Raw genomic sequence first — 24,032 nt, 5'->3', positions numbered from 1 at the left:
ATGAAAGAGAGAAGAAGAGAGGCCAGAAACCACCCTGCCAAGACGGCAGGTCCCCACAGTAACTTTATGACCCAGAAAGAGAAAGACTTTGTCTCTTTCCTCTTCTGCCGCCTTAACAAAAAGAAAGAAAGACTCGCACCTGACTTTTACACCAACACAATCCTCCCAGCACCCAGCAGCGAGAGAAAGAGGCCTGGAGCTCCAGAGCAGCCGCTTTTTGAGGGCATTCTTGGAAAGGCCACCAGGAAGTCAACCAAAAAACTGGCGGTTGATAAATCGCCCCAACCAAAACCTTTCATTTTGAAAAAAAGAATCATCTCCAGAACCAACATCGAGAAGGTCTATGACCTACTGAACAAAAAAGGTTTATTCACAGACGCCCCCGCCTTTTCAAACGAAGAACAGTCAGAAGTAGTTGCGCTTTTGAAAGAAACGGGAGAGGACCTTTTTAACCTGGACAAGGGCATAGTTCTGCTCCGGCGCCTTCTCGAAGGGAAAGACACGGCCAGGCACTTCTCTCCGGCGATTGTCTCCGTTCTGGTTGAGAGAGTGCGGTACATTGTCTCAACTGCTGAGTTTTGCAAGTTTACCAGTGAAATGATTCCTTTTATCAGCAGCAATCTACCGCTTATCAAAACAGACCCTGACAAGCTCAGCGAGGCACTTCTTGGGAACACTGCAGGCGTGCTTATTGGACACATTCTCCTCCTTGTCTTTAAAAGAGAGGATCCAGAGTACTTCTCCACCGTTTCCAGGGTTGTGGCCACCAAGCTAGACGACGCCAAAATCAAAAGACTCTTCCAGAAGACGCCACCACACATTGTCTGGCGGCTTTTAGCTACAGCCGTTAAGGCCCTGGCACAGCCTGAAGCTCTCGCCCTAAAAAAGAAACTGCAACCTGAAATTGACCAAGGCCTCAAAAACAGGTCTCCAGGCATCATTGAAAGCATCAGAGTCTTCAGTAGAAAGTGCCAGGGAGAGAAGTAGCTCTGGCAAGGGCCTCGGCACCAAACACCCTGACTACTCCGTTTTTTCAATTATATCAATTACTTCGGCCAGGTCTCTCTTGGTCAGGTGCAGCTTGCAAATGCTGCTTGTTTCAGTAAGCAGCTTTGAGTCAAAGAAGTCAGAAAGCGCCTCTCTGAACGAGGAAAAGGAGACAAGCAAAAGCTTCTTCTTTTCTTTGGCGAAAAGGTCGCGCAGAGAGAACTCGGCCCTGGAGGCTGCAGCGCGAAGCACCAGCTTAAAGATTTTCCGGCTCAGTGGACCAACACAGTCGTAAATGTTGAACACCTCACTCACCTTAGAAGACTTCCCCGCCTGCTCCTTTTCTTCAAGGACAAAGGTAGAAAAGTCCCTAAAAATGAAGTTGCTTTGGATTAGCTCGTTGTATGAGACGTACATCTCTCGGTGCTGGACCAGAACCACCTTCAGCGAATGAATCACCTCTAAAAGGTCTTTTTTTGCATTAAGCAGGATAAGCATCTTTTCCTCAGGTCTATCCAAGACAACGGTTGAGACGTGCTGAATGATGCCTTTGACCTCAGTGTCCTTAGGAGGAACGTTGAAGTACTCATAAATCGATCTTCCAACCAGCATAAAGTCACTTTCTTTACAATCAACAATCAGAGCAGTTGGGAAGAGCTCTTTTAGAAGCGGCAGCTTGTTTCCGTGCCCATAGGCGTAAATGTTGAAGGTCTTGAGTATTTCACAGTATTCTGATGCACTTCCCTGATGAAAGGCGAGCAGTTTCTTGGAGATCTTGGCGTTCCAGTCCATGCACAAAAATTAAAAAGTCTGCTTTATTCTTCGCCTCCCATAACCAGGGAAATACCCGTTAAGATAATTGCTGGAACGGGGTAGACTGCATCTATGCGGGAAACATCCAGCTCAAAGACGTCACAGTACTTCCCAACCATTGAGGAGAGCGAGGGAACTGTCCGCCCAAGGTCTCCGTTAACAAACTCTTTAATGTACGTCCCAGCATCTGCTGTAAGAGAGAGCTGGATGGTGCTCGGGCTCTGTGCGGCGCCACCCTCGGCACTGTCCTCGGCACCACCCTCACCCTCACCCAGGGCATCATAGGAAGTGACCTGAGAGATGGTGCAGTTATAGATTGACCGGGCTCTATCAAGATTAGCTCTTCGGTGGGCCACTCTTATCGGGGTCTTCTGGCAGAGGTCGATTTGGGCTGTGAACAGGTCTCCTGCCTCGTTTTCTGTCCATCCGCTAGTGGCTAGGTTGGCTTTAACGGTCTCTTTGGGTGCTTTGGTGAAAATACGGACCTGGTACTCCTTCTTCTTTGAGTCCTCAATTCTTTTCATTAGCTCACCTGCCGCCTTCCCATCCACCAGGGCCGTGTCCAGTAGCTCAACGCTCTTATCCAGGCTGTGCGGTACCTCAATTGGGTCGTAGGATACTTCGTACTCCTCTACTTCAGGGTTTTTGAGTCTTTCGAGTCTTTCAGGGTTTTCGATGCCAGAGCCCAAACCCGAGCCCAAACCCGAGCCCAGGCCCGGACTGTTGGCAGTGACCGTTACCATTTTGTACATCTTTTTGGGCAGGTTGGCAGTAGGCTTCTCAATCCGCGCTAAAAAAGGTCTTCCCTCACCAAGCATCTTGACGTCAATGTCTTCACGGCCACTGGACATAAAGATGGTCTTGGCCCCTTTGAAGTACTCCTTGATGGGCTCCACCCAGTCAGAGACTGCACGGAGCCGGATGATGGCCGAGGCACACTCGCCAGCAACGTCGCTCAAAGAGTCCGTGGCCTCCAGGCTCTTTTGCTGCTCCCGCCTCTTCCTTCTCCGCTCTGTTTTCTGGGCGGCTTTGTTGGGGTTGGGGTTAGTGTTCCTGGCAAAGGAAATTGGCGTGTTTGAAATGCCGCGAATGTTTTTGCGGTACCTCCCGCCAACGTAGATGTCGTCGTTAACCACACCAACCTGAACGTCTTCCAAGGCCCTGAGGTGCACCTCGATCGTTGTCTGGTAGTCAGCGCCCAGCTCTTTGGGGTAGAACTGCTGGAGCTTCGGCCTAATTCTGTCTTTAAGCGTCGCCAGGCCAGAGTTCGTTTCATCTTTTATACTAATCACAAAGCTGCTAAACATATCAACAGTCCCAGAAAGCTCTTCCACCTGGGCACGGACCTCAGCGACAATCCTCTCAGCGTGCTTCTCCTCCATTTAATTTTTCCGTTCCCGAATTAATTAAGTAGAGGTTAAAATCACTAAGCCTTGGTGGCGCGCTTAAGTGCTAATTAATTAAGAAATAAACTATATCATCGGGTAAATTAACTTGAAATCTTCCTAATCAGGAAATATTAAATATTTCTAGAAATCTTGTGGCGTATTTATAGAAACTTTTTTTGTAAATTATGAATATGTCACGATTCTTCACAGTCAGGTGGACAGTAGCTGCAGTGATAGCAGTCCTGGCACTTGTGGTTCGCGGAGAAGCACAAACCAAGGAGGAGTCGCCAGTTAAAGTAACACAGAACGAGAACATTGTTTTGGGGATTGACCTGGGAACGACCTACTCAGTCGTTTCGATGTACAACCCAACCAAAGCCTCAGTTGAGATAGCTTCTTTTGGACTTGGAAGAAACACGCTCCCATCATTCATTAAGATGAACATCGCTAGCCAGGCAGACGCCCTGCCCCTGGCCAAAGAAGAGCTCGCCAGAGCCAAAGAAAAGTACGCCGACAAGCCATACTACTTCTACCAGGGAGTCTGGCTCGCCAAAAACCAGGACCAGATGATCAAGCCCGTTGTTGGGTGGGAGGCTCTGGACCAGATGAAGGAAGAGAACAGCGACCTTTCTGTCAAAAACAGCATCTACCGATTCAAGCCCCTCATGGCCCGAAGCAGCAAAGAGGCAGACGACGACTTTGTTATTAGAGAGACCAGAGAAAAGGTTAAGTACACCATCCAGGAAAGAGTTGAAATTCTGACCAAGGAGGAGGAAAAGGTCAGAGAGCAGGAAAGAATTGCCCGAAGAGAGCCCAAAACCAACGAAATCACCAAAGTACTAGCAATCGTTATTACGGACGAGAACAACAAAGAGGTTGGCTGGACCACGCCCAAGGACCTTAGCGCCATGGTCCTTGAAACGCTCAAGTACCGAGTCAACAAGCTTCTTAACGACCACCGCACCAGCCGAAAGTGCGTGGTCACCGTCCCAGCCTACTTCAACGACAAGCAGAAGCTGGAAACCAGGTTTGCCGCCCGACTGGCTGGCCTGAACGTCCTTGATGAGGGAATTATTAACGAGCCAACCAGTGCAGCGATTGCCTACGCCTACACCTGCGCCAGAAAAACCAGCGTTGAAGAGCTTGGTGGCATGGAGTTCCTAGTCTTTGACTGGGGAGGCGGTACGCTCGACCTTTCATACTTGACCCTGGAAAACAAGAACCTCGATGTGAAGGCACATTCGGGAGACAACTTCCTTGGGGGAGAGAACGGAAACGATCTGATCTACGACTACTTCGTTAAAACCATGAAGGACCAGGGAACAATCACCAAGGAAAAGGACCTTGATGTAAACACCACCATTCGTCTAAGACACCTCGTTGAGAAGATGAAGATTGACGTCTGTGAGCAGCAAAACGTCATTGACGTTCGCATCAGAGAGAAGGCCAAGGCTGAGGGAGCAAAGGCTGACTACTCAGGCGCTGAGAACAACGCCGTAGTTAAGGAAACTTTCTTCATCTCCGAGGCCCTGGGCAGCATCGATCTTTCGCTCAGCACTGAGAGGATGAACGAGCTCTTCCGCGTCCTTTACGACAAAATTCGCGCTCTTATCTTTAACAAAGCTACGTCCAGCAACAACAAAACCGACGGTATCTTGAATAAGATCAACAAAACCAAGGGAGAGGTCAAGAACATTCTTTACGTTGGAGGAAGCAGCAGAATTCCCGGAGCCAGGAGACTCCTTATGGACATCTTTGACCAGGCAGACCACTGCTTTGAGCTTGACGCAGACACCTGTGTCTCAGTTGGAGCAGCCTACCACGCAGCAGCCCACGAGAACCTGATTGAGTCGAAGGACTACATCGCGCTCATTGACGCCCTGCCCATGAACATGGGCATTAGGCTCCATGACGACGTCTTTGACGTTATGGCCAAAGCAGGAACCCAGGTCCCCAACAGGTTCCACAAGACCTTTGCCACGACCTCGGACGGCCAGAAGAGCGTTCAGATCGACATTGGACAAACCCCCACCGAAACCAGGCGCTTCACCAGCACTAAGACCGTGGGACAGTTCAAGCTTGACATGCCCGAGAACAACCAGCCAAAGGGAAAGAAGCTCATTGAGGTAACGTTCGACTTTGGAGGCGGCGGTGACATTGAGGTTGAAGCGAAAGAGATCGGCAACGAGAAAGGCGAGGATAACGTTCACAAGATAACGATTAAGAAGCAGGACTCGTTCATGAAACAGGAGGAGGTTGAAGAGATGTACGAGAAGTACGAGAAGATCAGACACGAGGAAGACATCTGGGCCGCCAAGGGCGAGGCCGTTCGCGCTTTCGAAAGACTTTTGGACGAGATTCTGGCAAGGGCTGGAACCTTTGACGAGGGCTCAGACAAGCGGGGCGAGCTTTCCAGGCTTCACAGTGAGAACCAGTACTGGCTCGAGCACGAAATCAAGAACCAGACGAGTCTTAAGGACGAGACCCTGCTTGACAAGGTCCAGGAGAAGACTTCTGAGCTCAGAGCAGCCTTTGAGGCTCTGGCCGCTTCTTCAGAAGAGGCCCAGCCAGAAGAGAAGGCCGAAGAGGACTACATCCCCAGAGACGACCTTTAAGTTTGGCTCGGTGCCGTTCAGGCCTTTATTCAATAAAGTAAGTTTCTGAGGTTTGCTTGGGCCTGGTTTGCTGGGCCCTGGGGCTGGGTCCTGGGGCTGGGTCCTGGGTCCTGGGGCTGGGCCATAGTACATAGTAGTATTGTGCTTTTTATTGGCGACGTGGTACGTGACGTGACAGGACACAGGGCGTGACGTGACAGGACACAGGGCGTGGTTACCAAAGATGGTTACCAAAGATGTCGTTTATTTCGTCGTCCTCTTCGGAAGGTGCTGGGACAACAGTGCTCCGGGGCTGTGATGGGATGGGGGCTGGTGTTTGGGTATGGGAAAGCTCTGTGCTCAGCGAGAAGATCTTAGCTACAACCGCAAGAATCCCAATGCTCAGACCGAGGTAGTGGCCTAGCCCGAGACAGCTACTGGTGGCTACGTAAGCACTGGTACACCCTGCTCTTAGCTCGTTAAGAAACACGTCCAAAGCCTCTTGTTTCTTCTGTTTGCTAAGTACCTTCCTAGCCAGTCGTTGCACAAGGACTAGTTTCCGGAAGTAAAGAGTGTTTCTGTGGGCATTCTTTGACTTATAGAGTATTCTTTGCAGAGTGGCTGTTTCCTTTAGAAACTCTTCCATTCCAACTTTTGTTTTTTTGGCTTTTGTGTTCGGGGTCTAAGGCTGGGTTGTTCGGGGTCTAGGTCTGGGTTGTTCAGGGGTCTAGGTCTGGGTTGTTCGGGGGCCTGGTACCATGACAGTGTACCCTGACGCTCAACGGTGCAGTGCACCTTAAAGCCTAGCCCAGCACTGCATAGCATCCCATTAGTAGCTGAATACGATCACTGCCTCCAAGAACAAGGTTTTCTTCACAGGCTGCTAGTCTTTGGAGGGCCTCACAGTGCTGGGCCTCGGTCTGGGCCTCGGTGCTCGGGGGCTGGGAGGCAACGGCTGCAGCCAGGGCCCGAACAATGGAGACTGCTGGGTATCCCGAGCGTACAAGCATCTCTGTGTTGGATAAGGCCTCAGCAACCGTTGAGGTGCCGAGAATCGTCCTTACCAGCGAGCGGGGAATGGCTCCAGTGATTTCATCGATCAGGGCTGGGGCGTCTTCCTCGGTGGCCCTGCACTGTCCAAGGGTCTGTAAAAGCACCAGGGACCGGCGCATGTCGTTGCTGGATGCTTCAAGAATCTGCCCTATGTCCTTCTCCTTCAAAAAGATGCCTTCTTTCTCTTGCACCTCCTGGAGTATTTGCTGGTTCTCTGCCAGGGACCCTCCTGACACGCTCAGGGCAATCAGCCTGCTTCTAATTGGGTCAATCACCTGGTTGATGTAGTTAGTGATGAAGATAAACCTGGTACTTGCCTGGGAGTCTTCAATGATTCTTCTAAGACAGTGCTGGGCATCAGGCGTGAGGTAGTCGCACTCGTCCATGATGACTATCTTTATTTCGCCAGCATGTGGCTTTGATTGGGCAAAGTTCTTTATCTTTCCTCTTATCACTGAGATCTCTCGGTCACTCGACGCATTCAGCTCCAGGATGCTTTCTTTCCGGGCCAGCGCCGTGCTAAGAATGAGGGCCAGGGTGGTCTTGCCGCTCCCTGGGGGGCCGTAAAGAAGAATGTTTGGCAAAGACCTTTCTCCCTTCAAAAGCTCAGTGAAGAAGGTTCTTACGCCGTCAGAGAGCGACATGTGCTGAAGACTACTTGGCCGGTGCTTTTCCGTCCAGACAACCTCTCTCATAAATTTTTATTCAACTTTCGTTTCGTTTATTTCTTCAGTATACCCGAGCCTTCTTTCTCTCAGAGCCCTTGGAGATAACTCTGGGGCGGGCAGGCGCGTGTCTGCTTCCAGGGACTCCGAAGTACCTGTTAGCCTTCCTGGCCTTAGAAGGTCCCTGGAAGATAACCATGTGTTCGGGGTTAGGTGCCACTCTAAAGATCTCATCGAGCTTGTAAACTTGGCCGCCAAACTTTTCTATCTTAGCTTTGGCTGAAACGGAAATATCGAGGCAGGCAACGTTGATCTTGTGGGGAATCTCAACGATTGAGTCCTCTCCAACGATTTTTGCCACAACCACTGCAATTTTCTCAGCGCATGGAGCAGTGTAGGCTACAAGCTTCTTAAGTGTAACCACTGGTCTCTGTGATCTTGGCTTCTTGAGGTGGTTAGCAATCTTCCTGTACTCTGGGTGGGTTGTCTTCTCAGAAACCTTCTTGAATAGCTCAAACAGACTCTGGACCTCTGCATTCTGTGTCTTTGGAGCTTTTCTTCCTCCTCTTATTTTACCGACCTTCTTGTCTGTCATTCCACTGGTAGGGGTAGCAAAAAGAAAAAATAATTTAGTTCCGGGTTGTCGGTCTATGGCGGTGGTTGTCGGTCGGTCTATGGTTGTCGGTGGTCAGTCTATGGCGGTGGTGGTCGGTGGCCTGTCCCACTAGGCACTGAGGCCGGGACCGTCACTAGACACCGGGACCATGACCCGGATGGTATTCTTGGCCTTCTTATTGATAATAAAGCGGGCATGCTTCTCCTCCTTTCCTGCAAGGAGGTAGAAGTTGCTGTTGTGGAGGATAGCAGTGTTTGGGAGAGAGTCCTGCCTGATTCGGTGGAGGAGGTGCAGTCGGTGGTCAACGAATTCTAGAATGACTGTGGTTCCGTTAGAAAAACCAAGGACTGCTTTGGGGACCTCTTCGTTTGGAGGGGTTAGCCTTTTAAAGAGGGTAAGAACAGCTTGGTCGTCGCCAACCAGGCCCTTGGCCCTGAGCTTTTGGAAGGGCTGGGTGCTTTCGGGGCTGAAAAGGTAGAGGGTGTTGCGGTTGGAGATGGTTGCAAAGACCTCTGACGTTAGAAAGATTGTCTGAACTGCATGTTCTTCGTTTGGAAGGGTGAAGAGAAGTTGTGTGTCTCTGTCAACCTTAAACACTCGCAGAATGCTTGAAAGCTCGCATGTACATGCAAAAAGAGCGTTGTCGTCGGAAAGATCGGCGCTGACAATGGGCGAGGTTGCTCCGTAGAGCGCTTTGATAAAGATAAGCGAAACAGTTCTGGGGGTGGCGGTTGCATTAACTACTAGCTTCCAGACAAGGATCTTTTTGTCCGTGCCTGCGGTGATAAGCTCTAGCTCACCGTTCTCGTTCTCGTAAGGTACCATGGCAACAATCGAGGCTGAGTGTCTGTTGCCAAGTCTTACATTGCGGCCGTCAATGTGTGCTTTGATGTGTCCCTTTTTTGTTCCGAAGAGGAGAATCTCGTGGGTGTAAGCGAGGGAGGTGATTGATACTTTTTCTCGGGTCAGTACTTTCTTAGTGGCGGTGTCGGGTGCAATTGAAAGAAGCTCGCCAGACTTGTGCCCAATGAACAGCTGGGAAGTGCTGGATGCAACTGAGGTTGGAGGAGATCTGAGGGATGTGAGACATTGGAGAAGGACGTTACCGTCTTCTTCTTGGTGCAGCATTTTCCTGCAAAAAAATCTTCATTTTACCATTGCAGCTGGAGCTCTATTTAATTAAGGATTGTTTTTTAATGATGAAAGGTGGGGTGGTGGAAGGGTGTGCCAGCACAGTGCTTGCTGTTCTTTCGGTGTACGCTGTTTATGCCTTTGGGCCGCTTTACCTCTTTATTTTGGGCACTTTGGCAGCTTTTGCCGTTCTTTCTTTTTTAGGCACCTGGCGCTTGGGATCGGGGGACAGGCCTGTAAGGAGTGCTACCTCTTTTTTTCTTCTGGCTGCAATCGTTGCTTTTTACTTCCTTATCAATACGGTGTTTTTACTTAGACTTGACCAAAAACTCTGCTCTAACTGTCTGGTTATGACTGTCCCCCGCATTGCCGCTTTCTATGCGTACACGGCGCTCTATGCCGGGTTTATTTTTGGCACCACCTACAGATTCTTCAACTCCCCAAGCTCCAAGCTCCAAAACAACCTAGACAGTCCATGCAGCTCCATCTCAGACCACCAGATAGCCACGGTTCAGATGTAGCTGGGGCTTTGCGAGGGCTGGGAGCCATACCACCACACAACAAGCATTAAGCATTGGCTGAAAAATTTGCAACTGAATGGTAGACTACAACAAGAGACTGCGTGAGTCTTACATGCAAAACCGAGAGACGGGAGAAAGAGAGAAGATGCTTAGCCAGAACAAGCACTCCTTTGAGCACCTGGGAGGTATTGCAAGCCAAAAAAAAGAAATAGTTGATTGCATTAAGCTGCCCCTGGAGTTTGCCAAGTACTACGAATTCCTTGGGGTGGTTTCAAGCACGGGAATACTCGTCCACGGTCCCGGGGGCAGTGGCAAGACGTCTTTTGTCTTTGGAGCGGGGAAAGAGTGCTCCCTCCCAGTCGTTTCTTTCACACGGTCTGATTTTGTGCTAAGAGGATCGGCCGTTGAAGACAACGCAACGGCCCTCCTCCAGAAGGCTGCGGCAGTATCGCCATCCATTGCTTTCATTGACGGAATAGACAGCTTTTGCCGAAAAAGAGACTCTCTAGATAACGAAACGGATAAAAGAGTAGTTACGCGAGTGATTGATTTTATTGACAACCTTCCAAAAGGCGTTATCTTGATAGCAACAGCGACCACCCCCGATGACATTGATCCTTCCCTAAGAAGAAGCGGCCGCCTCGATAAAGAGGTGAAGCTGTTCGTTCCCACCGAACCTGACAGACAAGAAATTCTCCAAAAGCTCTTCAGAGAGGTCAAGCACGCCGACCTAGACTTCCTCACAATGACCAAGAACACCCCGGGATACGTGGGGGCAGACCTTAAGGCTCTGGTCACTGAGTCGGGACACATTGCCGTTAAGCGGGCACTAACCGCGGCGGGCAAGATAGGAAGAGAGCTAAATGCTCCATACAGCGGTGTCCTGGTCCCTCTAGAGCTTATGCAAATAACCACCAGCGACGTTGAAGAAGCCCTTAGAAAAATCCAGCCAAGCGCCAGGAAGGAAGGGTTCATTGTTATCCCCGACACAAACTTTGAAGACATTGGCGCCCTGCACGAAGTGAAAAGCATCCTGGAAATGGCAATCATCAATCCGTCACTTTTCCCAGAAAGGTTTGCTCGGGTTGGCATCAAAAAACCTGCAGGCGTCCTTCTCTATGGACCCCCGGGAACGGGTAAAACCATGCTTGCTCGAGCCATTGCCAGTAGATCACACTGTAATTTTATTTCAGTTAAAGGGCCTGAGATCATTAATATGTACTACGGAGAAAGCGAGCGGTCGATTAGAAACCTTTTTGCCCGGGCCAGAGCCTCGCAGCCCTGTGTCATTTTCTTCGATGAGATAGACTCTATTTGCGGCAGAAGAGGAAACGGTACCAATAGATACAGCGATACCCTGGTGAATCAGTTACTGGTGGAAATGGACGGTTTAGAAGAAAGAGGAGCTGTCTACCTCATTGGTGCAACCAACCGTCTGGACATCATCGATCGGGCCCTTCTAAGGCCTGGACGCTTTGACAACGTCATTGAAGTGAAGCCTCCAACCAACGAAGGCCTGGTTGAAATTCTCGCTAAAAAGCTGGCTAAGGTCTGTGTTGATGTAACTGTCAACCCCCAAGATCTGCCGCTCCAGGGACTTACAGGTGCTGAGGTCGATCTTTTGGTGCGCGAGGCCGGATCTATCTGTTTGCGCGAGGGCATGACCCAGCCCAACCCCTCCATCTCCCAAACTCATCTGATCCAGGCCCTGGCCCTGGTTCTGGCCAAGAAAGAGAGCCTAGTAGGGAGCACTGCTGCTCCGGAGCAATAAATTCAGCCCAATGCCAACGACTATGCCCACCCCCAGGCACCCAGCTAGAACGATTGGGTGCTGCAGGGAAGAAAAGCGCAAAAGGTCTTCCGACCGTTGAGGAAGCGGCAAATGTGTAACTGTGCTCGGTTGCTCAGGTGGGACACTGTTTAGGTCGTCTCTTGGTGCAAGAACCTCTCTTGGGACGGGAGCCTCTCTGCTTTCGGTCTTGTTTAGCTTGTCAAGTAGCTCATTGAGGAGGAGGACCATCTTTTGGTTGAATTGGGTCTCATACGTCTCTAGGCGCTTCACTGTAGAGAAAGGATCTTTGTCCTTGGCTGCCTCTTTCGGTGAAATAATTCCGTTGATGCGTCCAAGGATGTCTGTACACTTGTCCATCTGAGAAACCTCTTTGTCTTTGTAGGTGGAGTGCTTCCATAGGTCTGTCTCCGGGGAAAAGAGTGGTTTTGGGTGGTAGAAGTCTTTGTACTCCTTGTTTTCTTTGATGCCTCGGATATCTTCCATTCTTCGATGCCGATCGCTCTTTTTTTCAAGAATGAAGTTGTTGGTAAGGCCCATATTGATGCCTATCTTGGTTTCTGTTTTTTCAGCTAGGTGTTTAACGTCTTTTTCTACGTCATCAAGGATGCTGTTAAACTCGTACTTGGTTTCTTCTGCTTTATCTCCAAGAATGATGGTGTTGTTGGTTTCAAAGCCATAGACTGGGTGGGTGTTTTGGAACGTGTTGGCAAGAGCATCGGGGTTTACCTTGTTGTTTCTCTGCGACTCAAAAATTACCTCAAGCAATTTCTTCATTTGTCCCTTGGTTATGTTTATCCCCTCATACTCGGCCAGCTTGCCCTTAACTTCTTTAAGGATGCTTTCTTTTATGCTTATTTGCAAGGCAGAGGATATAGAGTTGAGCGAGTGAATGAGTGTGGATATTGGCTGCTCTCTCTTTCCGCTGAAGATCTGACCCACGAAGTAGTCTATCCTCTCAGCTGCGCTCTCCATTGAAAATAAAATGAAATTGGCTACTAAATAGTCTAGCCCCCCTACCTAGACCTAGATCTGACCCAACACCGTACCACACCCAATACCCAGCACATAGACTGTACCACACCTGACCCAGACCTGGCCCAGACCTGACCCAACACCGTACCACACCTGACCGTGGACATATTTATTAGCTCGGGCTTCGGGTAGACTAACCTAGCCGGGCCTTTTAGCCCAAGCCCAAGCCCAATCAGTGGCCCCCGCATAGAGCAAAGGCTATAAATAAAAGAATGACCAAAAGAACAAGGACGCAAATCCCTCCAAAGATGTATCTTCCCGCTTGCTTGATTCTGTCTGTTTTTCTGATACTCGCAAGGTCTTTGATAAAGTCTGTGTGCATGTAGAGAATAAAAGCTGACATTTTGTCGTTCTGGTAGGTTTCTCTGGTTTTCTTGTACTCATCAATCTCGTCAAGAGTAACGATGAAGTACTCAACGTCATCTACCTTGACTGTTTTTCTGTTGATGTTATCTTTAGCTGCTAATTTGTCGACTGTTTTTGTGTTCGGATTGGCCTTGGATGCTGAGGCCTCCAGGGCGTCCTTGGTCTTCTGGGCGTCTTTGGTCTTCTGGGCGTCTTTGGTCTTTTGGGCGTCCTTGGTCTTCTGGGCGTCCTTGGCTGTGGACAGGGACTGGAGCATACTTGGAGGTTGTTGCGTCTTTTCTTGTACTGCTTCTGCCATGGGTTTTTGGCATCTTTTGGTATTTATAGACAGCCCAATGATGATCTTCTAGTGGCCAATGATTGGGTGATTGACTACCCCAAGATAATTGGGTCTTTGTGCTAGGCTCTGAAGAGGGATATTGGGTTTGGGTTAGTTTTTTTGCATGAAGGAAAAACATGCACGGCGCACCACAGAGGTGGACTCTTTCTTGTTTGACGACCGTCTTAGGGAAATATCCATCCCAAACATTGACAGTGAGTTTAACATTGAGAATGTCCCACTTATTGATTACGGTGCAAAAGAAGACGAAATCTTTGGGGACCTGGAGCTAGGTGAAGAGGAGAGTATGGAAGAGCTTGATGTGACTAAGATCTATGAAAACGAGCTGGCTCTGAGTGATGACGAAATAGAAGAGATCAAAAAGTTTGAAGATGGTCTCAATAAGGAAACATTGGTAAGAAAAGATCTTCCAAGTACGTTCTACCCCGACCAGGTACCCCGAACATCCCAGCGCCCCGGAAAGCGCCCCGAATACCCCGGAAAGCATCCAGAGACCCAGACCCAGCCCAAGCACAGGCTTGATTTGAACAGTGACGTTGGGAATGACATATGCATGGAAAACATTGCTAAGATCCACAAGTACTTGGATGAAGATACCAGGGCAGAAGAAAAGCTTAGCGAGGAGATAGCAAAAACGCTTGCTTTTATTGGCAGGGGGCTTGCACGTAAATAAATGGTTGGCGCTGATTTATTTTTTGCCAGGTCTTGGTTTTGATTTTCCTTTTTTGGCTGAAGGTTTGTGCTGCCGCTGTTTTTCCTTGGCCTCGTCCTTCATCTTCTGGACCTGTCTCTTCCTGGTGTTCTGTTTTTCTTTGGTCAGCTCATCTATTCTTGCCTGGCGCTTTTGGGCTTTTTCTTCTTTCAGGGCCTGTGCTCGCCGGTCAATGGCCTCCAGGGCCTCTCTCTTGATCCGCGTTTCCTCCGACTCTTTCCTGGGCCGCTCTTTAGGGGCGTCTTTTTCCAGCATAGAAAGAGGCGCTTTGGCGAGGAGGTGTTTTGAGATAAGCGCCGGTTTTGGGGCTTTAGGCTCTTCAATCTCTCGGTAGAGACTGTTGCTGCTGGCTTCAAGGGGCACTCCGTGCGCCTCTCTCAGCTCTTTCAGGAGGCGTATTTCCCCGGCACCTGCAAAGACTTCGGCGTTGACGTACGCCTTCATTGGCACAATGGGGGCGAAGCACGGAAGAAAGATAATGTCGCTCATCTTCAGCTCTCCCTCAAAAGTGGCTCTGAAAAGACCTTTTTCGCCGGCTTTTTTGACCTGGCCCCTAAGCCCACTGGTGGTTTTAAGGAGGGTGCCTTCATACCGCGCCGCTTCCTCTTCGGTGTGGAACATGTCCTTAACAAAGACGGTGTGTCCTTTGATTTCCGAGGGGTATCCAACGAGTTTGAGCTTTTTCAGGATCTGCACGGCCTCTCCCGCCTCTGTTTCAATGCCGTTAGCGGCTATGCGGAAGTTTTTGTCTTCCCCAAGCTTTCTAAGGAGGCAAAGACTGGTCCCTGGTGGATGCAGCGGGGCATAGAAGGTGATGTTGCAGGTCATGCTGTCTGGGATGTACTTAAGCATTCTGTTTCGAATGGCGTCCTTTAAAGAAAACGTTGGGACAGTCTGGAACCTTCTCCACCCCATGGACACGTAATGCGCCTCTCTTGTTTTGAGCGTTTTTTTGAACCACTTGTGTCTTTTGACCCTCCCCTGGATGTAGGTCATTGACAGCTCTTCTTCCTTGTTCGCTCCGAGCAGGAAGAGTCTTTGTGGCTGGTAAATGTCGGTCACTCGCTTTGGAAGGGTAATTCTTACTTTGACGTACTTGCCTGGAGGAATGCCTTCAACGTGCAGGCGCTTTTCGCTGTTGTGCTCGGCAATAATGCTCATGTTAGCGTCTTCCGCCTCTTTCGTTTTGTCTTTTTTCTGGGTGAAGATGTCTCTGGTATCCGCCTCTTCCTCTTGGTACTCTTCGTTGAACTTGTCCACATAGTCCTCCTCTGTTTCTTCTTTCTTTTTGAACATTGCCCTGACTGCGCACTCGTCCAAACCGTCAGACACTGAGCATTCGCTGCTCTCTTCAAAAAACTCGTTTTGTTTCGGGCTGGGCCGTGAATTGGGGTCTGGATTGGAGTGGGTGTCCTCTGAGCTGGCGAATGAGTCTTCTTCGTGCTCGGGGGAGAGGGGGGTGGAGTTGCTGGTGTGCTCTGAGCCTTCTCCAGCCTCCTCCTCGCTTTCATCCCCAAGAAGAAGCTTCTGGCCCGGGTTTTCAAAGAGGCTGCTGTTTTCCTTGCTCTCTGGAATGGTGTACTGTGGCAGGCTCCGGTGCTCTTTCGGTGCTTTGGAGGTGTCAAGGTAGATGGCATCTTGCTCCACCACCATCCCCCGAACGTCACTCATGGGCGCAAACAGCGGCTTCTTTCTTTCGCTCAGTCTTTTCTTCTGCGAGGAGGCAAAGGGGCACGGGTCGTCAATGACTGTAATGGCGTCGGCGCGAAAGTCCCCGATCCCCGGGGCATGGAAGCTGGCTGTTTGCTTAAGGGCAATGCCCCCGCGAACGTACCCGGTGAGTGTAAAAGTGTGCAGGTCTGCATAGGCGGGGGAGGTTTGAGTTTCTGTTCGGTCCTCAAACAGCACCTGGTCTGCAACGATGTACGGGTGTGCAGCTCTCCACACAATTGGCCGGTACTTCATTTGGGTGACAAACCGGGTAAGGTTGCCTATCTCTCTATCGAGGTATCTGCCACCAATGATTTTAGACATGGTGAACACCTTGATCCCGTCGCATATCTCTGTCCACATTCTCTTTTTAATCTTCCTCACCAGGGCCCTTTGCTGGCTGACATCTTTTACCTCGTCCAGCTTGGTGATTACGCAGGTAACCTTGGGAAATCCGTGCGTTTTCATTAGGTTAAGCATTTCAAACGTCTCTATCTCCAGGCCTACCATTGCGTCAATGGTGAGTATCACCAGATCAGCAACTTTGGAGGCGTCTACCATGGCTGCCAGGTCAGTTGGGCACTCGTAAAACGTTAGTCTTTTTGTTTTTGATGCCATCAGAGTAACGGTGCCTCTTATTTCTTCTACCTTCTGTTTGGTGTACTGTCTAACGAGCGAAGTCATTAGCAGTGTCTTTCCCGAAGACTTGGGCCCAAAAATAACGACCAGTGGAGGTGCAGGCTCCACCCCATAAGTTCTGACTGGGATGGGTGTTTGGTACTTACTATCGTCGTACTTGATCTTCTTAGCTGCTGCAAACTGACTTAGATGCTTTTCCGTGTGTCTTGTCTGCTGCATGCCCTCCGTAGCAGTTCCTTTCATTTTGCTAAATTTTTGCATCCAGCTATGGTTATGGGTCGGGGACTGGGTCGGCGTCCCAGGGTTTTTGATAGGATCTGTTCGGGTTAGGCCCCGGCCTATCCCGACCCACAGCCTATCCCGACCTAGTACCTGACCCACACCCTGCCACCATACCCTACCCCGACCTAGTACCTTACCATACCCTGACCATACCCACAGCCTATCCCGACCCACACCCTGCCCGACCTAGCACCATACCAATTCTAAAATATTATAAAGTGTTCTTAATATTTTATTGGTACAGGATGATGAAAGAACACGGGACAGTGCTTGGTCTTCTTAACACGGAGTTTGTAAGGTATGCAGTTGGAAGGGTTTCTTCGGCAGCTTGTCTTTCCCTGGGATTGCGTTCAGAAGGTGCTCTCTCTCACATGCACTCTTCAAGGATCCTTTTGACAGCCCAGGAAATAGCAGAGAGCTGGTCTTCTTCGGGTCTTGATAGGATGGAGGTACTCACAAAAACTGCTAGCATTGTTTCTTCTACAGCAGCAGTGTGCACTGGTTTTTCTTCTTTTTTCAGAATAGCTGAGTCTCTCTACCTGCTGCTTGAAACAGCTGGGAGTGCATCTACCTTCCTGAAGGTAAAGAGAGCCAGGGAGACCGTGCCTGATGGAAAGGAGATAAACAGAATGTACGCTACGTCTGCACTGGTTTTGGGGTGTAACGCCGTTGAGTGTTTCTCCTTTGCTCTGGGTATTTGGCCAGTCTATCTGGTGGCTGCCCTGTGTCGGGGGCTTATCACTCTCTGGGGTTGCTATGGAGGTATTGGTGAAAAAGTTAGAGGGCTTATAGATAAATACACAGGTGCATCAAAAAGAAGACCGCACAATGAGTCAAAGCGCACCTTCTTCATGCCCTAGGCCCGAGCCTCCAAGTTCAGGTAAGCGAGAGTGGCGGATAAGCCTGAACCAGAATAGAAGTATTTCAACCATCGCTGCCTGCCTGTTTCCCCTTATGAAAGGCACTTGTCTCTCGTGGTACTGCCTGTTCGTCTGTGTGTCCTTGCTGGGCGAGGGTCTTTACCTCCCGCGGTGGGTGGCGGTAGTGGAGCGGACGCTTCCCCTGGTTGGGCTGTTTGGGGACTTTTTCTTTGGGGAGTACTCTCTTGACACCCCGCTTGCCTCTGTGGCGGCCCTGGTGCTGGGCCATGGCCTGTTCGTGGTTCTTGGGGCGCTGCATCTGGTGGAGTATGGGGAGCTGGCCATTGCTGTGTTTGGAGCTACGTTTGTTGTTGCAAGCAATCTTCTTGTTGAGAAGTCGTTGAGAGAAAAGGTTCCAGGGACTGCCAAAAACGGAGCTTTTCTGATAGGCATCTTAGACGGTGTGTTTGTCTTCTTTTCGTTCCTGTTGGTGCACTGCTGCCTATTTATGGCGGGCAGACAGAGCAGAGCGGTCAAAGCAGCCAGTCTGGCATACGGGGTAGCCTCCTGGACCCTTCTGGGGCTGTGCTTCAACTCTCTTATGATTAGGTGGCGCAAACTAGCCATGTCATCTCTGTTTCCAAGATCTTATCGATCAATTCTTCAGCTACTTGATTGGTAGATAAAGAAACGGGACAATTGGCCGGCTTATCTACAAGAGTGGTCCACAAACATAGAACATGTCTGGTTTGCTGGAGTTCCTGAACAGAGCAAAGGAGACAAACGACACAATTTCAGGGCTCTCGGAAAGTGTCCGGGTCGCTGACACCCTGAAAAACAGAACTACAACCGTTTCTCTTGAAAGTGGCGATGAAACACTCACAGCCATGCACAAGCTCCACCAAGAGTTCAAAGCCAGAGTTGGCGCCATAAAAGAAGAGATCTCTCAAATGAAGAACGAGAACGAGGAGTACCTCCAAGTGCACGGGTTTGACCGGAACTTCTCAACCAGGAGCAAACACCTTCACAGCCTGGCAAGAAGACTTACCCTGGTGATTGAAGACTTTAGAAGGGTTCAGAACGGGTTTGCAAAACATGAGGGAGAGCGCCTGAAAAACCAGTACCTGATTGCTAAGCCACACGCCTCAAGCGACGAACTCTTTGCGCTCGAGGAGCAGGACAAGATCCGGCCAATGCTCCAGTCTATCTTTACCCTCGGGAACAAGAGTGCACGAGAAGTCATCATGGACGCAGAGAAGAGAAGAACGTCAATTGAAAGCATCCTCCAGGGCGTGGCCGACCTCAAAGACCTGTCCAACGACTTTGTTGAGTTTATCTCAACGAATGGTACAGATATGGACAGGGTACACATCGATGTAAGAAGCTCGGCAGGACAGGCGTACTCAGCTGAGGAAGTTATCAAAGAAGTAGCTACCAAAGCGATTAGAACCCAGAAAGCCAAGAAAAACAGCGTTATCGTTCTCGCGCTGCTTATTATCTTGTTTATCTTTTTCATAGGAACTAGAGTCATAAGGATGTAGGCCACACAGCCACACAGCCACCGACCCACAGCCACAGCCACCGACATTCACCCAAAACCCGAACGGAATAATTTTTTTAAATGCTCGCAACGCTGGTAAAGTCTTACGTCCCACAAAAAGCTCTGGGTATTCTTAAAGAAAAGCTGGAGCACAGCGAATGCAGAAGAGGAATTAAAGCGGTGCAGAAGAGTCTTGCGTCTGATCCCCAGGGAATAGCTATACTAGCCGCAGATGTTTCACCATTTGATCTTGTAAGCCACATCCCTGGGCTTTGCCTCGAGAACAAAGTACCACTTGTCTACATAGCCAGTAGGTTCGATGTTCCCACAAACAAGCAAAAGCCAACTACATGCATGTTCATTCCGTCCTCCATTCTAACAGAGGCCGAGGCTAAAGAGATTCTATCGCAACAATAAATGCTAGAGGTTGGTACGATGTGTATATGTGTGCGAGGGTGTGGGTTGTGTGTGTGTGGGTTGTGTGTGTGTGTGTGGGTTGTGTGTGGTGTGTGTGGGTTGTGGATGGTCCGGTACAGATACCACAACCCACACACCACACAGCAAAAAACCTTCTGTTTTTATACTAACCCGAAGCTTATTTGATTAGGTCAGCCCGGAGCAGTGTGCTGTAGCGTACGGTACTACAACCCAGCCCACTACAACCCAGCTCACAGCAACTAGGACCACATATCTATGCCTGCACTGACACCTTCTGACCTACGATTTATTATCTGCTCTGTCTTGCTGTATTAACCTTGTTAACAACCTTGTTGACTGTACCTGAGCCACAGGCTACAATTTCTTGGGCAAGAGCGTATAGCCTCTCGATGTACTGGACGACTTTGGCTCGTACGAGCGCCACCTTCGCTAGAACCTCCTTGCTGTAAGGCACCTGGTTAATAAGGGCACACAAGGGCTGGCAAATGGAGCAGCATGCTTTCTTTAGGCTGGCAAGTGCTTTTTGTCCACCGAGTTTTACTTTTTGGCAACAAACACACCCCATCATCCTCTTAATGCAGGGAATGGAGGTAAGCTTGGATGACACACCGTCAAATGCCCGTGGAAAAAAGGAGGCACAGAGTAGGGCAACAATTGTGATCAATAAACTGACAATGAATATCGGTCTTCTGAAAAAGCTTGGTTTAGGTGCACTATTTCTGAGTTTTTTGCTGCTTTGCTTAGCTTTAACTCCCCAGTCTCTCATGCAAAAAGAAAAAAAAGCGCTTAAAAACTACTCCGGCCTCGAGACTTCCCGCTGAGAAGCTTTTCCAGATTTTCTTGAACAGCTTCAGCCTTGCACATGGACAGGTTTTCGCAGGTGTGCTCCTCAGGAATGGAGTGCCGAATGCAGAAATTCTTCGTGCAAAACTTGCAGGTTGTCTGTAGGGAGGACCCTGCACTGTTTTTGCAGACTCCCACCGCACACTTCTTCTTGATCCCAATAACGGACACAACTGGCACCTCAACGCCAAAAATCTGGTCAGCACTTTTCAAAGGCCTTCCATCTATCTCTAAGCGAATGCAGGACAGAGAAAACAGCTCGTGGGCTTTTTTCTTTATCTCATCAACAATGTCGGCGGAAGCAGAGACAAGAACGCTTTCCTCAGCGTAGTTATAGACTATTTTTATGCTCACAGTCCTCTCTGCACCACTGCAGGCGTCATTGTCTCCCACCTGGGAAAAAACACACCGTTCTCCCGACTCCATTCTTTTCTTTTCTGTTTTCTTCGTATATATAGAAATGTGGTACAGTGTTAGTTTTTGTTGGTCTTCCATGGCCCACTATATATTGGTAGATTATAAGGGCTAGGTTTGGGGTTGGACCAGGGTTTGATAGGGGCCAGGGGTTGGGTCGGGGGTTGGGTCGTGTGGGTGTGGGTCAGGGTGTGGGTCAGGGTGTGAGGTTGGTTCGGTTCGGGACAGAAGAGCCCATAGACTCGAGCACTGTTCGGGGTCGGTTCGGGACAACCACAGCACTGACCCTACCACACACCCACACCCACACGACCCAACCCCCGACCCTACCACATACCCGCACCCTGACCCACACCCTGACTCACAGCACCCCGACCCAACAACCCCCGACCCAACCCCAAAAATTAATCTCAAAGAGGAATGATGCCGAGGGTGCATGAAGTAGCCTCCAGGAGGCTTTGGAATTTCCAAGCCAACGTTTTTAAATTTTTTATTTTGGATATAGCAGGGGTCTGAATACAGGGGATGGGAAGACAAAAGCGAGTAATTGATAAGGACTGGGAAGCTAAGGCACACAACCCCTATGATTTTAACATCAAAAAGCACGAGCTGATCGGAGAATATAATGATCTGAGCTCCAGTGATGAGAAAGAGTATGAGACTGCAATGTTTGCAGCAGAGCTAGAAAGCGGTGATGAAGACACAGGATACACCACCGACCGCGAGAGCGGGAGCAAAAAGACGGGAACACGAAGAATAGTGAACAGACCAGCCACCCAGCCATGCATCAAAGCAATTAATGGCGAGAGTAGGCTTTGTTTTAAGTATCCAACCAAAATGTGCGACAGCGAGCTAAGCAAAAGAGCCGACAAGGGCTTTGAGGAGCTAGAGTTTTCGATCAAGTTTGACATTGAAAACGTAGACATCGACAAAATGACCGAGAAATTCAAGATGGACAACAGTGTATATCCACGAGCCAACGTTCTTCCTGAGAAGTACTCGGGCAACAGGTGGGAATACGAAACAGAAGTAAACAGGCTGGCTTGGAAGCTGACAGCGCTCAATCCCTCTCTGCTCTACGGAAAGAAAGGCATTGTTCAGAGAGCGGTTGATTCATTCAGAAACCTACACCGATCAACCAGCTCACGAAGAGTCGTCCGGATGAAAAAGATGACCGATGGCACACTGCGCAAAAGACAGGCAGAAAACTCACCAAGCACCATTTCCGTAACATGGACACAGAAAGGCCTGCCAAAGAAGTGCAAGATAAGGATTGACCTTGAAAGCATTGACTACGAAAAGATTGATGACGAGTTTAAGCTCAAGTACTCGGTATTTAGCGGGGAGTTTGACGACCAGTCTTTTGGCCTGGGAAAGTGGGAAAACATGAACGAGGACAACCTTCTGGCTGTGAAGATAGCTTTTCTTAACGTTGACAACACTTCGTTCTGGAACGCAGTCAAAGCCACCGATAAAGTTACCATGCTAAGAAAAGCCGTTGAGGCCTACAAAGCCAAGAAGCACAGCGACCAAAACAAAGACTCGGAGCAGGAAGAGATCCACTCGGGCCTGCTTGATATGCAGCAGGAAGAGATGTACTTCATCGACCCAGCAGAGATGAGCTACAGAGAAAAGTCTTTCTACTACTACCTCTAGCGCCAGCCAAAGCAATAAAAGGCTGAATAAACAGGCCACGGGTCCGCCCTTTCATTTATTTCCAGGCACAACATAAACAATGTTTGACACCTTCTGGGGAGCACTCTACTCACTGAAGGACCCCTACCAGAACAACCCCGTTCGGATAGTCTTGGAAATCGTTCTTCTGGGGCTGGTTCTAAAGTATGCCTTCTCACAGCAGAGGAAGGGGCGGCGCACCAATGAAATCATCCTTTCCCCCGAGCAGATAGAGCAGGTCATCAAAGAGTGGGAGCCAAAGGAAATGGGCATCGATGTTAAAGAGGAGGCGCCTGCCCAGCCCAGGTACTTCCTCTCCTCGTTCAACGTCTTTCTTTTTAACGGAGCTCTTTCCGGGACCAAGCACGGAAGCCTTCCCGAGGACGGCCTCCCCGGGGAGAGGCCGGAGGACACTCTCCGAAAGAAAGCGCTGCTGAGAGGCATCATTGACAAGTACGGCGTGGGCACCTGTGGACCGCGAGGGTTCTATGGAACCCTTGACCTGCAGATAACCCTGGAAGAGTCCCTGGCCCGGTCCCTGGGGGTGGAGGGGGTTGTGCTGTACGCGCACGCTCTTCTGGCTGTCTCCAGCGTCATCAAGTGCTTCTGCAAAAAGAGCGACGTTATCTTTTACGACCACCGGTCATCGGTGAGCATCCGGAGAGGGATCTACGCCTCCCGGGCCAAGGCTATCTCATACTCCTCCCCGGAGGACCTGAACAGCAAGCTTTCGCTTGAGGGCACCCGGAGAAAGTTTATCATGACCGAAGGGATTTTTGAGGAAACGGGAGAAACTGCTGACATTGGAGCTGTCGTCAGGGCCAAAAGGGCGCACAAAGCTTTTTTGCTGCTTGATGAAAGCATCTCCATCCCCATGCTGGGTAGCCGGGGGTGTGTTGGGTTTTTCGGGATCAACCCGAAAGAGATCGACCTTTGGATCGGGTCGCTTGCTTCGGGGTATGGGTCGGCTGGAGGCTTTTGCGGGAGCACGGCAGAAATCTCAAGCCAGCAACGGCTTTCAAGCCTGGCGTACTGCTTCTCTGCATCAATGCCAGCGTTTCTAACCTACTTTGCTCAGCTCAACCTAGAAAGCGTCCATGGCTGGGAAAAGAAGTACCAGGGCCAGCTCAAACACGAGGCAGAAAGCAGCACCGAGGAGGAGAGCTCCTCAGAATTCTCTTACGTCCCGGAAATAGAGTTTCCCCGCAGAAAGTCGCTTAGATCGCCAAAGTTTGCCCGCTCCTGTCAGAGAGAGAACAATCCCCTGGTTAACTACCAGGGAGCGCGTGCTCTGATGAAGTGCTTCAACAAAAAGGCCCAGAGAGCCACGGTGCCCGCCCGGGCCAAGCACGACCTCTTCACGCCCATTGTCCAGATAGTCTTTCTGGAAGAGTGTGAAAACCGCTCTGACATGTCGCAGAGGGTGCACCGGAAGCTTCAAAGGAGCGGCATACTCACCCGAGCAACGAACTGCCCCGAACCCGCCATTCTAGCCATTGTGGACAACAGCCTATCTATAAAAACGGCCGAGGTGCTTGGCGAGGAAATGCTTAAGCTAATCGCGCCTCTGTTTTTAGCACCCCCCTCCTCGGAGCGCTAGGCCCACACGCACCGCTGAACTA

The 24,032-nt window shown here is 49.9% G+C and overlaps 22 protein-coding genes across 22 annotated transcripts; 11 read left to right on the top strand and 11 right to left on the bottom strand.

Annotated features, from left to right (window-relative positions):
* On the top strand, nucleotides 1-987 carry NEDG_00555 (uncharacterized protein; the record flags this gene model as incomplete). The annotated part of the gene is made up of 1 exon (XM_067687973.1): nucleotides 1-987. One exon carries the CDS (start codon nucleotides 1-3, stop codon nucleotides 985-987), a length of 987 nt encoding a protein of 328 aa, XP_067544070.1.
* A 33-nt stretch (nucleotides 988-1,020) lies between these two features.
* On the bottom strand, nucleotides 1,021-1,779 carry NEDG_00554 (uncharacterized protein; the record flags this gene model as incomplete). The annotated part of the gene is made up of 1 exon (XM_067687972.1): nucleotides 1,021-1,779. One exon carries the CDS (start codon nucleotides 1,777-1,779, stop codon nucleotides 1,021-1,023), a length of 759 nt encoding a protein of 252 aa, XP_067544069.1.
* Nucleotides 1,780-1,802: 23 nt separating this feature from the next.
* On the bottom strand, nucleotides 1,803-3,182 carry NEDG_00553 (tRNA pseudouridine synthase 1; the record flags this gene model as incomplete). Its single annotated transcript, XM_067687971.1, has 1 exon — nucleotides 1,803-3,182. The coding sequence occupies one exon, from the start codon at nucleotides 3,180-3,182 to the stop codon at nucleotides 1,803-1,805; it is 1,380 nt and encodes a 459-aa protein (XP_067544068.1).
* Nucleotides 3,183-3,373: 191 nt separating this feature from the next.
* On the top strand, nucleotides 3,374-5,803 carry NEDG_00552 (heat shock 7kDa protein 1/8; the record flags this gene model as incomplete). Its single annotated transcript, XM_067687970.1, has 1 exon — nucleotides 3,374-5,803. The coding sequence occupies one exon, from the start codon at nucleotides 3,374-3,376 to the stop codon at nucleotides 5,801-5,803; it is 2,430 nt and encodes an 809-aa protein (XP_067544067.1).
* A 214-nt stretch (nucleotides 5,804-6,017) lies between these two features.
* Nucleotides 6,018-6,428, bottom strand: NEDG_00551 (uncharacterized protein; the record flags this gene model as incomplete). The annotated part of the gene is made up of 1 exon (XM_067687969.1): nucleotides 6,018-6,428. The coding sequence occupies one exon, from the start codon at nucleotides 6,426-6,428 to the stop codon at nucleotides 6,018-6,020; it is 411 nt and encodes a 136-aa protein (XP_067544066.1).
* A 157-nt stretch (nucleotides 6,429-6,585) lies between these two features.
* On the bottom strand, nucleotides 6,586-7,530 carry NEDG_00550 (replication factor C subunit 2/4; the record flags this gene model as incomplete). Its single annotated transcript, XM_067687968.1, has 1 exon — nucleotides 6,586-7,530. One exon carries the CDS (start codon nucleotides 7,528-7,530, stop codon nucleotides 6,586-6,588), a length of 945 nt encoding a protein of 314 aa, XP_067544065.1.
* A 34-nt stretch (nucleotides 7,531-7,564) lies between these two features.
* Nucleotides 7,565-8,095, bottom strand: NEDG_00549 (60S ribosomal protein eL18; the record flags this gene model as incomplete). The annotated part of the gene is made up of 1 exon (XM_067687967.1): nucleotides 7,565-8,095. One exon carries the CDS (start codon nucleotides 8,093-8,095, stop codon nucleotides 7,565-7,567), a length of 531 nt encoding a protein of 176 aa, XP_067544064.1.
* Nucleotides 8,096-8,224: 129 nt separating this feature from the next.
* Nucleotides 8,225-9,244, bottom strand: NEDG_00548 (uncharacterized protein; the record flags this gene model as incomplete). The annotated part of the gene is made up of 1 exon (XM_067687966.1): nucleotides 8,225-9,244. The coding sequence occupies one exon, from the start codon at nucleotides 9,242-9,244 to the stop codon at nucleotides 8,225-8,227; it is 1,020 nt and encodes a 339-aa protein (XP_067544063.1).
* Nucleotides 9,245-9,315: 71 nt separating this feature from the next.
* Nucleotides 9,316-9,768, top strand: NEDG_00547 (uncharacterized protein; the record flags this gene model as incomplete). The annotated part of the gene is made up of 1 exon (XM_067687965.1): nucleotides 9,316-9,768. The coding sequence occupies one exon, from the start codon at nucleotides 9,316-9,318 to the stop codon at nucleotides 9,766-9,768; it is 453 nt and encodes a 150-aa protein (XP_067544062.1).
* A 76-nt stretch (nucleotides 9,769-9,844) lies between these two features.
* Nucleotides 9,845-11,539, top strand: NEDG_00546 (ribosome biogenesis ATPase; the record flags this gene model as incomplete). The annotated part of the gene is made up of 1 exon (XM_067687964.1): nucleotides 9,845-11,539. One exon carries the CDS (start codon nucleotides 9,845-9,847, stop codon nucleotides 11,537-11,539), a length of 1,695 nt encoding a protein of 564 aa, XP_067544061.1.
* On the bottom strand, nucleotides 11,507-12,532 carry NEDG_00545 (uncharacterized protein; the record flags this gene model as incomplete). Its single annotated transcript, XM_067687963.1, has 1 exon — nucleotides 11,507-12,532. One exon carries the CDS (start codon nucleotides 12,530-12,532, stop codon nucleotides 11,507-11,509), a length of 1,026 nt encoding a protein of 341 aa, XP_067544060.1.
* A 232-nt stretch (nucleotides 12,533-12,764) lies between these two features.
* On the bottom strand, nucleotides 12,765-13,256 carry NEDG_00544 (uncharacterized protein; the record flags this gene model as incomplete). The annotated part of the gene is made up of 1 exon (XM_067687962.1): nucleotides 12,765-13,256. One exon carries the CDS (start codon nucleotides 13,254-13,256, stop codon nucleotides 12,765-12,767), a length of 492 nt encoding a protein of 163 aa, XP_067544059.1.
* Nucleotides 13,257-13,401: 145 nt separating this feature from the next.
* Nucleotides 13,402-13,971, top strand: NEDG_00543 (uncharacterized protein; the record flags this gene model as incomplete). Its single annotated transcript, XM_067687961.1, has 1 exon — nucleotides 13,402-13,971. The coding sequence occupies one exon, from the start codon at nucleotides 13,402-13,404 to the stop codon at nucleotides 13,969-13,971; it is 570 nt and encodes a 189-aa protein (XP_067544058.1).
* A 15-nt stretch (nucleotides 13,972-13,986) lies between these two features.
* On the bottom strand, nucleotides 13,987-16,602 carry NEDG_00542 (ribosome biogenesis protein BMS1; the record flags this gene model as incomplete). Its single annotated transcript, XM_067687960.1, has 1 exon — nucleotides 13,987-16,602. One exon carries the CDS (start codon nucleotides 16,600-16,602, stop codon nucleotides 13,987-13,989), a length of 2,616 nt encoding a protein of 871 aa, XP_067544057.1.
* A 287-nt stretch (nucleotides 16,603-16,889) lies between these two features.
* NEDG_00541 (uncharacterized protein) lies at nucleotides 16,890-17,501 on the top strand (the record flags this gene model as incomplete). The annotated part of the gene is made up of 1 exon (XM_067687959.1): nucleotides 16,890-17,501. One exon carries the CDS (start codon nucleotides 16,890-16,892, stop codon nucleotides 17,499-17,501), a length of 612 nt encoding a protein of 203 aa, XP_067544056.1.
* A 94-nt stretch (nucleotides 17,502-17,595) lies between these two features.
* NEDG_00540 (uncharacterized protein) lies at nucleotides 17,596-18,183 on the top strand (the record flags this gene model as incomplete). Its single annotated transcript, XM_067687958.1, has 1 exon — nucleotides 17,596-18,183. One exon carries the CDS (start codon nucleotides 17,596-17,598, stop codon nucleotides 18,181-18,183), a length of 588 nt encoding a protein of 195 aa, XP_067544055.1.
* A 58-nt stretch (nucleotides 18,184-18,241) lies between these two features.
* Nucleotides 18,242-19,042, top strand: NEDG_00539 (uncharacterized protein; the record flags this gene model as incomplete). Its single annotated transcript, XM_067687957.1, has 1 exon — nucleotides 18,242-19,042. The coding sequence occupies one exon, from the start codon at nucleotides 18,242-18,244 to the stop codon at nucleotides 19,040-19,042; it is 801 nt and encodes a 266-aa protein (XP_067544054.1).
* Nucleotides 19,043-19,122: 80 nt separating this feature from the next.
* NEDG_00538 (H/ACA ribonucleoprotein complex subunit 2) lies at nucleotides 19,123-19,458 on the top strand (the record flags this gene model as incomplete). The annotated part of the gene is made up of 1 exon (XM_067687956.1): nucleotides 19,123-19,458. One exon carries the CDS (start codon nucleotides 19,123-19,125, stop codon nucleotides 19,456-19,458), a length of 336 nt encoding a protein of 111 aa, XP_067544053.1.
* A 310-nt stretch (nucleotides 19,459-19,768) lies between these two features.
* On the bottom strand, nucleotides 19,769-20,245 carry NEDG_00537 (uncharacterized protein; the record flags this gene model as incomplete). Its single annotated transcript, XM_067687955.1, has 1 exon — nucleotides 19,769-20,245. The coding sequence occupies one exon, from the start codon at nucleotides 20,243-20,245 to the stop codon at nucleotides 19,769-19,771; it is 477 nt and encodes a 158-aa protein (XP_067544052.1).
* A 20-nt stretch (nucleotides 20,246-20,265) lies between these two features.
* On the bottom strand, nucleotides 20,266-20,817 carry NEDG_00536 (uncharacterized protein; the record flags this gene model as incomplete). Its single annotated transcript, XM_067687954.1, has 1 exon — nucleotides 20,266-20,817. One exon carries the CDS (start codon nucleotides 20,815-20,817, stop codon nucleotides 20,266-20,268), a length of 552 nt encoding a protein of 183 aa, XP_067544051.1.
* Nucleotides 20,818-21,261: 444 nt separating this feature from the next.
* On the top strand, nucleotides 21,262-22,392 carry NEDG_00535 (uncharacterized protein; the record flags this gene model as incomplete). The annotated part of the gene is made up of 1 exon (XM_067687953.1): nucleotides 21,262-22,392. One exon carries the CDS (start codon nucleotides 21,262-21,264, stop codon nucleotides 22,390-22,392), a length of 1,131 nt encoding a protein of 376 aa, XP_067544050.1.
* Nucleotides 22,393-22,471: 79 nt separating this feature from the next.
* Nucleotides 22,472-24,010, top strand: NEDG_00534 (serine palmitoyltransferase; the record flags this gene model as incomplete). The annotated part of the gene is made up of 1 exon (XM_067687952.1): nucleotides 22,472-24,010. One exon carries the CDS (start codon nucleotides 22,472-22,474, stop codon nucleotides 24,008-24,010), a length of 1,539 nt encoding a protein of 512 aa, XP_067544049.1.
* Nucleotides 24,011-24,032: the final 22 nt, after the last annotated feature.

The sequence above is a fragment of the Nematocida displodere genome (assembly GCF_001642395.1).
Source record: "Nematocida displodere strain JUm2807 chromosome Unknown 2, whole genome shotgun sequence".
In the NCBI taxonomy this organism is placed as follows: Eukaryota; Fungi; Microsporidia; genus Nematocida; species Nematocida displodere.
This window is presented reverse-complemented; position numbering and strand designations above follow the sequence as displayed.